General features: G+C 41.7%; 1 protein-coding gene across 14 annotated transcripts in view; it reads right to left on the bottom strand.

Annotated features, from left to right (window-relative positions):
• Positions 1-13,851, bottom strand: part of LOC138916653 (liprin-alpha-1-like) — a 102,146-nt gene that overhangs the window by 8,472 nt on the left and 79,823 nt on the right. For 13 of the 14 annotated variants that reach the window (XR_011423955.1, XR_011423954.1, XM_070229697.1 and 10 more), the window contains 2 exons: positions 9,667-9,842; positions 9,485-9,582 (listed from right to left, as the gene is read on the bottom strand). Coding sequence is in view for 11 of the 14 variants with exons in the window: in XM_070229697.1 (XP_070085798.1) it covers positions 9,485-9,582; positions 9,667-9,842 (274 nt within the window). In the remaining 3 variants the exon portion in view is untranslated. Of the gene's footprint in view, positions 1-9,484; positions 9,583-9,666; positions 9,843-13,851 lie in introns of those variants that run through there. The other variant, XR_011423956.1, reaches the window with a different exon arrangement.

Here is a 13,851-nt window from a genome sequence, read left to right as displayed (position 1 = left end):
GAGTGAAGGAGTACACACGTCAGAACAAGTCACAGGAGGAGTGTTCCCCTTGAGACGGTTCGCGCAGACTGACGTAAGCACAAGAAAGTAGGCACAGGTGCTGTGGCTCAGAGGAGGACCGTGCTTCCTCCCAGAGATGCAGGGCGTGGTGGCGCACCCTGGTGGTAAGTCACGAGCTGCCCCACAGCACGGCCGCACACAGACAGGTGCTGTGGTGCTGCGGCCAGGGAGCGAACCTGGGCCGCTGAGTGCTGGGGGCCAGACTTGAACCACCAGGCCATGAGAGGAGGGTCTTCAAAGCACTCATCTCCAACCCTCCCTCCTCTGTAAGGATGCCAGACTAGTTTTCTCCACTTAACAAATTTCCTAATATTTTTAAAAATGGGAAATCACTAACCCACAGCCAGCATCATACTCAACGGGGAAAAACTGAGCGCCATCCCCCTGAGAACAGGAACAAGACAAGGGAGCCCACTCCCACCACTCTTACTGAACATAGTACTGCAGGTTTGGGCCAGAGCAATTAGGCAAGAAAAAGAAAGAAAAGGAATCCAAATTGGCAGTGAAGAAGTGTAACTCTCACTGTTTGCAGACGACATGATTTTATATAGAGAAAACCCTAAAGAAGCCATGGCGGGGCCGGCTCGGTGGCTGAGTGGCTAAGTTCGCGCGCTCCGCTGAGGCAGCCCAGGGTTCGGATCCTGGGCACGGACATGGCACCGCTCATCAGGCCACGTTGAGACGGCGTCCCACATCCCACAACTAGAAAGACATGCAACTAAGATATGCAACTATGTACCAGGGGGGTTTGGGAAATAAAGCAGAAAAAAAAGATTGGCAACAGTTGTTAGCCTAGGTGCCAATCTTTAAAAAAAAAAAAAAGAAGCCATGGGAAAACTATTAGAAATAAACATCTACAGCAAAGTTGCAGGATACAAAGTCTACTTACAAAAATCAGTTGCATTTCTCTACTCTAATAACAAACTAACAGAACGAGAACTCAAGAATAGAATACCATTTACAATCGCAACAAAGAGAATAAAATATCTAGAAATAGGGGTGACGTCAGCAACATGGCAGCGTGAGCTCACCCAGGACTCTCTCCCCTCCAAATTACAACTAAAAAGAGCAACTGCTTTCCAACCAAAAAAAAAAAAATCCCAATAACAGAAATCCTCACAGACCCACAGCAGCCAAACGACGGAAGGCGGAGAGGCTGGAGCCGCCCTCAGAGGAGCTGGAACGGGGTCTTCGCTCCCTCCCCTAGAGACTGGGATCGCTGCCGTGGGTGTGAGAAGGAGCAGGGGAGGGGCCGTGCATTGGGAGATCGTGCAGGACTCCCACCGCTGGAGCAGCGGAAACCCTCTAACAGGGGACAGCTTTCGCGTGGGGGAACCCCAGCAAGCCAGGGCCCTGGGAGACCAGAGAGCGAGAGCTGTGCCAATCCAGGTCGGCATGAGAGAAAGTGTCCCTCCTCCCTCAACCCATGCTGGGTGCCACCATCGTGGCTGAAGGTGCAGGGCTCAGAACCAAGGCTCTCGACCCCCATCTAGTGGCGACAGGCTGTACCTGCAACCAAATAACAGCATCATGCGCAAAAACCTCTCCTCTACCATCCAGCAATTTATAAAAGTTCCAGTCCAAAAGGAAAACAATAAAAACACAGAATTATGTCCTGAGGGCTTGGAAATGGGTAAAGTAAGTGAAGAGGAGTTCAAAATAGCTATCCTCAAAATACTCAATGAGGTAAAGGGAAATATAGAGAAACAAGTCAACAAGTTCTGGAGTTACTTCACAAAAGAGATTGAAATTATAAAGAAGAATCAATTAGAAACACTAGAGACGAAAAACACAATGGACCAGATAAAACAGAATACAGATTCCCTGAATGCCCGTGTAGACACCATAGAGGAGCAAACTAGCATAATCAAAGACAGGCTGAATGGCTCCAGACAGAGGAAGAAAGACAACTAAGAATTAAAAAAACTGAAGAAAAGCTCAGAGAAATAGCTGACTCAATGAGAAAATGCAACTTAAGAATCATCGGAATTCCTGAGGGCGTGGAAAAGGAAAATGGAGCAGAAAGTGTGCTCAACGAAATCAGAGAAGAGAACTTCCCAAATCTAGGGATTGAGAGAGAAATGTGTGTGGAGGAAGCTTTCAGATCTCCTACATTTGTCAACGTAAAAAGACCTACTGCAAGGTACATAGTAGTAAAAATGGCAAAAATGAAGGACAGAGAAAGAATACTCAGGGCAGCAAGGCAGAAGAAAAGAACCTACAAAGGAACCCCTATCAGACCTTCAGCGGATTTCTCGACAGAAACCTTACAAGCTAGGAGAGACTGGAGTGACATATTCAAAACTTTAAAGGATAAAAATCTTCAGCCAAGAATACTCTATCCAGGAAAAATATCCTTCAGATAGGAGGGAGAAATTAAATCTTTTCCAGACAAACAAAAGCTAAGGGACTTCGTAGTCACAGGACCTTCACTCAAGAAGGCTCTCATACCTGAAAAAAGAAAAAAAGGGAGTAAGGGGTCACAAAACACAGAGTAGGGAGACAAATAGACAGAAGCTAAATAGGATAGCAAATATTCAACTATAGCATTAGGATAAAGGGAAGGAAATCACCAAAGCAAAGATAATCTTATCACTCTAACCACAAACTCACAACACAAGTTGGAATAAGAGATGAAAATAATAATTTCGGAGGGGAGGAGGAAAGGGACTGAAACAATCTAGGCTAAGGAAGTAAGAGACCACCAGAAAATGGACTATGTTATACACGAGATTCTGAATACAAACTTCAGGGTAGCCACTAAACTGAAAAACAGAACAGAAACATAAAACATAAATAAGGAAAAATCTAAGAAACCCAGCCTAAGAAACTGCAGAAGTCAATGGGTAGGCTAAAACACACAGGACAAGAAACAAAGGAAACACAGGAAAACCGGAAAACGAGCAACAGAATGACAGCATTCAGCCCTCATGCATCAATACTCACCCTCAACGTAAACGGACTGAACTCGCCAATAAAAAGACACAGAGTGGCAAAATAGATTAAAGAATGAGATCCAACAATTTGTTGCCTCCAGGAAACACACCTCAGCTCCAAGGACAAACACAGGCTCAGAGTGAAGGGGTGGAAGACAACACTCCAAGCCAATAGCAAACAAAAGAAAGCAGGGGTCGCAATGCTTATATCAGACAAAACAGACTTCAAGATAAGGCAGGTAAAGAGAGACATAGAGGGCCAATATATAACGATCAGAGGGACACTTCATCAAGAAGAAATAACGCTTATAAATATCTATGCCCCCAACACAGGAGCACCAAAGTTCATAAAGTAACTATTAACAAACCTAAAAGAAGATATCAAAAATAACACAAAAATAGTAGGGGACCTCAACACCACACTCACATCAATGGATAGATCATCCAGACAGGAAATCAACAGAGAAACAGTGGAGCTAAACGAAAAGCTAAAACAGTGGGACTTCATAGATACATATAGAATGCTTCATCCAAAAACAGCAGAATACACATTCTTCTCAAGCGTGCATGGAACATTCTCAAGGATAGACCATAGGTTGGGAAACAAGGCAAGCCTCTACAAATTTAAAAAAATTGAAATAATAACGAGCATCTTCTCCGATCATAATGTTATAAGGCTAGAAATTAATTACAAGGAAGAAGCTGAGAAAGGCACAAGGATGTGGAGACTAAACAATACGCTATTGAACAAGCAATGGATCATGGAAGAAATTAAAGAAGAAATCCAAAAATACCTGGAGACAAATGAAAATGATAGCATGCTATACCAACTCATATGGGATGCAGTAAAAGCTCTATTAAGAGGAAAATTCATCGCCATTCAGGGACATCTTAACAAACCAGAAAATCAGCAATCTTAAACTACACCTAACCGAATTAGAGAAAGAAGAACAAACAAAGCCAAAAGTCAGCAGAAGGAGAGAAATAATAAAAATCAGAGCAGAAATAAATGGTATTGAAACAAAAAAGGCAGTAGAAAGGATTAATGAAACAAAGAGCTTGTTCTTTGAGAAGGTAAATAAAATTGACAAACTCCTAGCCAGACTTACAAAGAAAAAAAGAGAGAAAGCTCAAATAAACAAAATCAGAAATGAAAGAGGAGAAATAACAACAGACTCCACAGAAATACAATGGATTATAAGAGAATACTACGCAAAAACTATATGCCAGCAAAATGGATAACCTACAGGAAATGGATAAATTCTCGGACTCCCACAATCTCCCAAAGCTCTCTCAAGAAGGAGGAGACAATCTGAACAGACCAGTCACAAGCAAAGAGACTGAAACAGCCATCAAAAGCACCCAAAGAATAAACCCCCAGGACCAGATGGCTTTCCTGGGGAATTTTACCAAACTTTCAGAGAGGATTTAATACCTATCCTTTTCAAGCTATTCCAAAAAATTAGGGAGGATGGAACACTTCCTAACACATTCTACGAGGCCAACATCATGCTGATACCAAAGCCTGACAAGGACAGCACGAAAAAGAACTACAGGCCAATACCGCTGATGAACACAGATGCAAAAATTCTCAACAAAATTTTGGCAACCAGAATACAGTAATTCATCAAAAGGATCCTACATCATGATCAGGTGGGATTCATACCAGGGACACAGGGATGGTTCAGCATCCGCAAATCAATCAATGTGATACACCACATCAACAAACTGAGGAATAAAAACCACATGATCATCTCAATAGATGCAGAGAAAGCATTTGACAAGATCCAACAGCCATTTATGATAAAAACTCAACAAAATGGGGATAGACGGGAACTACCTCAACACAATAAAGGCCATAGATGACAAACCCACAGCCAACATCGTACTCAATGGGCAAAAACTGAGCACCATCCCCCTGAGAACCGGAACGAGACAAGGATGCCCTCTATCACCACTCTTATTCAGCATAGTACTGGAGGTCCTGGCCAGAGCAATCAGGCAAGAAAAAGGAATAAAAGGAATCCAAATGGGGCGGAAGAAGTGAAACTCTCGCTATTTGCAGACGACGTGATCTTATACATAGAAAACCCCAAAGAATCCATTGGAAAACTTTTAGAAGTAATCAACAACTACAGCAAAGTGGCAGGATATAAAATCAATTTACATAAATCAGTAGCATTTCTATACTCTAATAACAAACTAACAGAAAAAGAACTCAAGAACACAATACCATTCATAATCGCAACAAAAAGAAGAACATACCTCAGGGTGAATTTAACTAAGGAAGTGAAAGACCTATACAATGAAAATTACAAGGCTTTTCTGAAAGAAATGGATGACGACATAAAGAGATGGAAAGACATTCCATGCACATGGATTGGAAGAATAAACACAGTTAAAATATCCACTCTACCTAAAGCAATCTACAGATTCAACGCCATCCCAATCAGAATCCCAATGACATCTTTACAGAAATAGAACAAAGAATCCTAAAATTCATATGGGACAACAAAAGACCCTGAATTGCTAAAGCAATCCTGAGAAAGAAGAACAAAGCTGGAGGCATCACAATCCCTGACTTCAAAACATACCACAAAGCTACAGTAATCAAAACAGCATGGTACTGGTACAAAAACAGGTGCACAGATCCATGGAACAGAACTGAAAGCGCAGAAATAAAACCACACATCTATGGACAGCTAATCTTCGACAAAGGAGCTGAGGGCCTACAATGGAGAAAAGAAAGTCTCTTCAACAAACGGCGCTGGGAAAACTGGAAAGCCACATGTAAAAGAATGAAAATTGGACCATTCTTTTTCACCATTCACCAAAATGAACTCAAAATGGATCAAAGACCTAAAGGTAAGACCTGAAACCATAAGGCTTCTAGAAGAAAATATAGGAAGTACACTCTTTGACATCAGTATTAAAGGGATCTTTTCGGACACCATGTCTTCTCAGAGAAGGGAAACAATAGAAAGAATAAACAAATGGGACTTCATCAGACGAAAGCGCTTCTTCAAGGCAAGGGAAAACAGGAGTGAAACAAAAAAACAACCCACTAACTGGGAAAAAACATTTCCAAGTAATACATCTGACAAAGGCTTAATATCCATAACAGATGAAGAACTCACACAACTCAACAACAAAAAATTAAACAACCCGATCAAAAAATGGACAGGAGACAGGAACAGACATTTCTCCCAAGAAGATATACGGATGGCCAATAGGCACATGAAAAGACGCTCATCATCGCTGATCATCAGGGAAGTGCAAATCAAAACTACACTAAGATATTACCTTACACCCATTAGAGTGACAAAAATAACTGAAACAAATAGTGATAAATGTTGGAGAGGTTGTGGAGAAAAGGGAACCCTCATACACTGCTGGCGGGAATGCAAACTGGTGCAGCCACTATGGAAAACAGTATGGAGATTCCTCAAAAAATTAAAAATAGAACTACCATACGATCCAGCCATCCCACTACTGGGTATCTATCCAAAGAGCTTGAAGTCAGCAATTCCAAAAGTCCTATGCACCCCAATGTTCACTGCAGCATTATTTACAATAGCCAAGACATGGAAGCGACCTAAGTGCCCATCAACAGATGACTGGATAAAGAAGATGTGGTACATATATACAATGGAATACTACTCAGCCGTAAAAAAGAACAAAATCGTCCCATTTGCAACAACATGGATGGACCTTGAGGGAATTATGTTAAGTGAAATAAGCCAGATAGACAAGACAATCTCTGTGTGACTCCACTCCTATGAGGAATTTAAACCTGTGGGCAAAGAGAACAGATTAGTGGCTACCAGGGGAAGGGGGGGTGGGGGGTGGGCACAAAGGGTGAAGGGTTGCACCTACAACACGACTGACAGACGATAATACATAACTGAAATTTCACAAGATTGTAACCTATCATTAACTCAATAAAAATTTTTTTAAAAAATAAAATAAAGTAAAAAATCTCACAACATGAAAAAAAAATACCCAGGAATAAATTTAATAGGGGGAGGGTGAAAGGGGTGATTAAGCACACGTGTGTGGTGATGGCTTGTAATTAGTCTTTGGGTGGTGAACATGATGGAATCTACATAGAATTTGAAACATGCTATGATGTACATCTGAAAGTTATATAATGTTATAATCAAATGTTACTGCGATAAAAAAATAAATAAAAAGATCTATACAAGGAAAACTATAAGACATCACTGAAAGAAATCAATAATGACAAAAGAAATGGGAAGATATTCCATGCACATGGATTTGGAAGAATAAGCATAGTTAAAATGTCCATTCTAGGGGCCGGCCCGGTGGTGCAGCGGTTAAGTGCGCACGTTCTGCTTCTCAGCAGCCTGGGGTCCACTGGTTCGGATCCTGGGTGCGGACGGGGCACTGCTTGGCAAAAGCCATGCTGTGGAAGGCGTCCCACATACAAAGTAGAGGAAGATGGGCATGGATGTTAGCTCAGGGCCAGTCTTTCTCAGCAAAAAGAAGAGGATTGGCAGTAGTTAGCTCAGGGCTGATCTTCCTAAAAGAAAAAAAAAAAGTCCATTCTACCTAAAGCAATCTATAGATTCAATGGAATCCCAATCAGAATCCCAATGACATTCTTCATAGAACAAAGAATCTTAAAATTCACATGGGTCAACAAAAGACCCTGAATAGCCAAAGCAATCCTGAGAAAGAACAACAAAGCTGGAGCATCACAGTGCCTGACTTCAAAACGTACTACAGACCCATAGTGATCAAAACAGCATGGTACTGGTACAAAAACAGGCACACAGATCAATGGAAGAGAACCGAAAGCCCAGAAATAAAACCACACATCTACAGACAGCTAATCTTCGGCAAAGGAGCTAAGAATATACAATGGAGAAAGGAAAGCCTCTTCAATAAATGGTGCTGGGAAAACTGGACAGCCACATGCAAAACAACGAAAGTAGACCACTACCTTTCTCCATACACAAAAATAGACTCAAAATGGACCAGAGACTTGAAGGTAAGAGCTGAAACCATAAAACTTCTGGAAGAAAATACAGGCAGTCCACTCTTTGACATCACACTTAAAAGGATCTTACTGAATACCATGTCTACCCAGACAAGGAAAACAAAAGAAAAAAAGAAACAAGTGGGACTTCATCAGACTAAAGAGCTTCTGGAAGTCAAAGGAAATCAAGATTAAAATGAAAAAACAACCCACCAAATGGGAGAAAATATTTGCAAATCATATATCCGACAAGGAGTTAATCTCCATAATATAGAAACAACTCACACAAATGAACAACAAAAAAAACAAACAACCCAATCAAAAAGTAGGCAGAGGATGCGAACAGACATTTTTCCAAAGAAGATAGATGGATGGCCAATAGGCACATGAAAAGATGCTCAACATCACTAATCATCAGGGAAATGCAAATCAAAACTACATTTAGGGGCCGGGGCCGTGGCCGAGTGGTTAAGTTCGCATGCCCCGCTTTAGAGGCCCAGGGTTTCGCTGGTTCAGATCCTGGGTGGAGATATGGCACCGCTCATCAAGCCATGCTGAGGTGGCACCCCACATAGCACAGACAGAAGGACGTGCAACTGGAGGATACAACTACGTACTGGCAGGCTTTGGGGAGAAGAAGAAGGGGAAAAAAGAAAAAAAAGATTGGCAACAGATGTTAGCTCAGGTGCCCGTCTTTAAAAAAAAACCCAAAGAGCAAAAAACTACACTTAGATATCTTACACCCATTAGAATGGCTATAATCACCAAGACAAAAAACAACAAGCGTTGGAGAGGTTGTAGAGAAAAGGGAACCCTCATCCACTGCTGGTGGGAATGCAAACCGGTGCAGCCACTGCAGAAAACAGTACGGAGATTTCTCAAAAAGTTAATAGAAATTCCATACAACCCAGCTAACCCACTACTGGGTATTTATCAAAAAAAAACTGAAATCCACAATTCAAAGAGACTTAGGTACCCCATGTTCATGGCAGCATTATTCACAATAGCCAAGATGTGGAAGCAGCCCAAGTGCCCATCGACGGATGATTGGATAAAGAGTATGGGGTATATAAATACACAATGGAATACTACTCAGCCATAAAAAAATAGATGTAATCGTCCCATTCGCAACCACATGGATGGACCTTGAGGGCATCCTGTGAAGCGAAATAAGCCAAATGGAGAAAGACAAACACTGGATGATTTCACTCCTATGTAGAAGATAATCAAACTTACGGACAAAGAGAACAATTTAGTGGTTACAAGGGGCAAGGGGTGTGGAAGGTGGCCACAAGGGGCGAAGCGGCACACTCACATGGTGTCTGACAAATATTAATGTACAACTGAAATTTCACAATGCTATAAACTATTATGACCACAATAAAAAAAATACTTTTTTTAATTTAAAGAAACTAGGAAACCACTTAGGCTGCTAATACACTGGGAAGCAGAAATACGCTAAATCAATTAAACGTAATGTACTAGCCTTTTATTTCATTCTGGCTTTCTTCTCTTTTTCTTTCCAGTTCTTTCCGGTCATAATTCAGCCTTCGCAGGCACATAATTCCACACTGGAAGCTCTTTCTATTTACAAAAGAAACAAAATTACAGATGGAAACAGTCAAAAGCCTCCTAGCCAACGAGCAGGAACTGTGTGCAACGACTGACCTGTGGAAGCTGTCCGCCATCTTCAGCTGCCCGCGCAGGTCCTTCTTGGTGAGATAGGCCAGCATGCGCGCGTCCACCAGGCACTCCATGAAGTAGCTGCGGTATTGCGGGAGGCCCAGGCTGGGCAGCCACTCGTTCCCGATCCAATCATGGTTCATGTCCCCGTAGGCGAGCGTCTGCTTTCAACAAGCAAGTACGATCAGTTCAGGAAAAAGAACACCCAAGAGGTCACAAGGGCAGTTTAAATAATCTTTAAACTGGATTTTTAACCTATTACATATCCTTAAAGCTTAAATGAATGACAACACTGTTCTTTATCATTTCAAAATAATTTGATCTCCTATGTACTACCTTTTAAATTTGTCAGTAGAATTTTAACAGAAGGTATTATACCACTGAAAACCTATGACTCATTCGTGTTTATAAATTTAACCTATTTCCCCAACCACAATAAAAATGTAGCTGATAACACATGATCTTTCTGAAGTAATTTTTGTGTATAATACTATAACAACAAAGAATGATCATGACTCATGAACAAGTTTGAAGGATCAATCCACTGTACACAAAAATATCTGTGGCTGGTTTTAATTTTAACACTTTGTTTTCCAAATTTCCTCAACAAAAAATCTGTTAATTTCAAAATCCGTGTAAAAAGTGAACTGAAGGGGCCGGCCCCGTGGCTGAGTGGTTACGTTGGCGCACTCCGCTTCAGCAGCCCAGGGTTTCACCGGTTTGCATCCTGGGCCTGGATATGACACTGCTCATCAAGCCATGTTGAGGTGGCGTCCCACATGCCCCAACTAGAAGGACCCACAACTAAAAGCATACAATTACATACCAGGGGACTTTGGGGAGAAAAAGGAAAAATAAAATCTTAAAAAAAAAGTGAACCGAAAAATAGTTTTAAAAGAAGAGAGAAGCAAGACAACAACTGACAGAACTGAAAGGAGAAACAGAAAAATCCACAGTTACAGTCACAAGACCTCAACCCTCCTCTGACTCAGTCACTGATTGAACAAAGAAGCCAAAACAGGCAGACAGACCCCCTCAGTAAGGATCCAGAAGCCTTAAACAACACTATTGACCAGCTTGACCTAAGTGACGTTTCGTGGAACACCCCACCCAATAATAGCAGAATACGTTCATTTCAAGTGCGTATGGGATTCTCCAAGACAAATCTCAACAGATCTAAAGGGACTGAAATCATACAAACTATGTTCTCTGACCTCAACAGAATTAAATTAGAAATCAATAATAAAAAGATATCTAGAAAATTCTCAAGTATTTGGAAATTAGCATACGGCTAAATAACCCACGTGCCAAAGAAGAAAACAAGAGAAATGGGAAAATATTTCTAACTGAATGAAAGTGAAACACAATCTATTCAAAAATTGTAGGACATGGCTAAAGCAGTGTCTTGAGGGAAATTTATAGTATTAAACACTTATGTCGTAAATGAAGGAAGGTCTCCAAACAACAGTGTAAGATTCTACCTTAAAAAACTTGAAAAAGAAGAACAAATGAAATCCACAGCAAGCAGAAGGAAGAAAATAAAAGAGCAGAAATCAATGAAACAGAAACAAGAAAAATAAAACTATGAAACTAAAATCTGGTTCTTCATAAAGATCAGTAAAATTGACTAAGCCCTAGACAGAGTGACTAAGAAAAAAGAAAAGACGTACATTACCAACATCAAGAATGAAAGAGGGGACACACTATAGGACATAGACACTGAAAGGGAAAACTGTGAACAACTGTAAGCAACTTAGATAAAATGGGCAAAAGACATAATCTGTGAGAGCAACTCATAAGAAAGAGATAAGTTGTATCTTATCAGGACTCAAATTTGCAGTTATAAACTTTCTCTCACATACACATAAAATCTTTACCTTAAATGTCTTCACTGGTGAATCTTACCAAATATTTATGGAAAAAATACCAATTCTACACTATTATTCCCCAAAAAATAGAGAAGAAATGCCTAACTCATCCTATGAAGCCAGCACTATCCTGATACCAAAACCAGACAAAGACATTACAAGAAAACTACAGACCAGTATCTCTCATAGACACAGATGCAAAATTCCTCGACAAAATATGAGCAAATTAAATCAATAATAAATTAAAAGAATAAGCTATCACGACAAGTGAGGTTCATCCTACGAACATAAGGTTGGGTCAACACTTGAAAAATCAATGACATTCATCCTATCAATGGATTCAAAAGAAATACCACTATATCATCTCAAAAGATGCAGAAAAGGCATTTGACAAAATTCGTCATTCATTTATGGAAATCTCAGCAATCTAGCAATGGAAGAAAACGGCCTCAACCTGATAAGGGGCATCTACAGCAAACACAGGGCTGACATCACACTTAACGGTGAAAGACAATGTATTCTTCCTGAGATCAGGAACAAAGGGTCTGCTCTCACTAATTTTATTCAGCGCTGCGGTGGAACTCCTAGCCACGGTAACAAGGCAAGAAAAAGAAATCAAAAGCATAGGAATTGGAAAAAAAAAACCTGTCTTTATTTGCAGATGACCTGATTAGCAACATAGAAAATGCACCTACAAACTGGCTGTGAGAACTACAGCGAGCTTAGCAAAGCGGCAGGACACAAGGCCAGGACACAAACACGAGCTGTGCTTCTAAATACTAGAAGTGAACTGGAAACTGAAATTTACAAAATGCCATTCACAATGTCATCAAAGTCATGAAATCCTTAGGGATAAATCTAACAGAACACAGCCAAGCTTTGTACAATGAGAAATAAGCACACACATTATATGTATCTACAGACATATCCAAAAAAGGCACTCGCTGCCCCTCTGTCCGAGACCAGTGCGCCCGCAGGCCTTCTGCAGTCCCATCACGGAATCCCTGGACACAGTCCCTCTCAACTACCACCGTGCTCTGCCTTGAAAACACGGCCTCTGGTCTAATTTATCACTTACACCAACCAAGCTGGAAGAAATGACTCACACTCCAACAAGAATGCTCAAATTCGAACAGAAAAAAACATTTTCACTATTTTCTCTAAGCAACCATGAGTGGGAAAAACATCAAACATTTTCGGGAAATCATCACACTGTCATGTTTTTCACTCTTTCAAACCTTACTCTCATCTCATATGCCTGAGACTTACGCATGAGCATCTGGTCTCATTTCCTTGCCTGTGATTACGTATTCTTAAATGGGCACACAACGCAAAGATTTCTAAATAAGAGAATTCCATGGAAGCGGAACCCTCCTCCTTTTTGTTTCCTCATCATACACTCTAGTCACACTTCTTAAGTGGTCAGCGTCAGATAACGTAGGTCAGCGACTGAGGATCAGGCCCAGTCCAGGGAGCCCTCCATCTCCCGGGCCGCCATCAGAGCCTTCTGAAAAAGCCCTTGACACGGATCTCCATCATCGGACAACACCTGGGCCAGAAGAGGCAGCCACTGCCCAGGGCCTGCTAATCCACCACTGAAATGATCACAAACACACTTCTGTGATCTCTGTAAACTGTGAGGGCCGGCGGCAGGGACTGTGGCTGTCCCGCTCACTCCTGTGTCTGCAGCAAGCAGCACAGCCTCCCACAGACAGCCCACATGTGCCACTTGCTAAATGAAGGCACCCACGGCTCTCACCACACCTTGATGCTTTCTTCCCGAGGGCCCGAGGAAACCTTGAACCTCCCCTCGGCTTCAGAGCTGGCCATGAGGTAAGGGCACAGGAGAGGAACACTGTGTGACCGCGGCCCTCAGCAGACCGGGTGGCCTCACAGAGCCCAGGAAGCCTCTTCACTCCTCTCATCTGGGGGAGGCGACAGCGAGAGCAGCTCTTGCTTACTAGGAACACTGAGTGTTGGCTAACTCTGCTGCCGCGGGCACAGCTCACCCGTGTTTGTATTTCTACTGCAGAGAGCAAACATTCCGCTTATTTAATTTATACCTCGTGCCCCGGACACAGGGAATTTCCTACTCAAGTGCTGACAAAGTTCTGCTTCCTAGTGTGAAATACACCGACATTTAAGTAATTACGAAATGCACCCTTTTTAATTCACTGATGGTCATCAGTGGCCTTGTAAAGAGGTAGCTGACCAGGTTAAATCATTAATGAGGATATTTATCTGGCGTAGCAGCACAGAAGGCCCAAATCAGGAGCAGAGGGCTCACACCATCATATTATAG

This window comes from Equus caballus, chromosome 12 (genome assembly GCF_041296265.1).
Source record: "Equus caballus isolate H_3958 breed thoroughbred chromosome 12, TB-T2T, whole genome shotgun sequence".
Taxonomy (NCBI): domain Eukaryota; kingdom Metazoa; phylum Chordata; class Mammalia; order Perissodactyla; family Equidae; genus Equus; species Equus caballus.
Note: the sequence above shows the minus strand (reverse complement) of the source record. Positions and strands in the feature narration are given on the sequence as shown.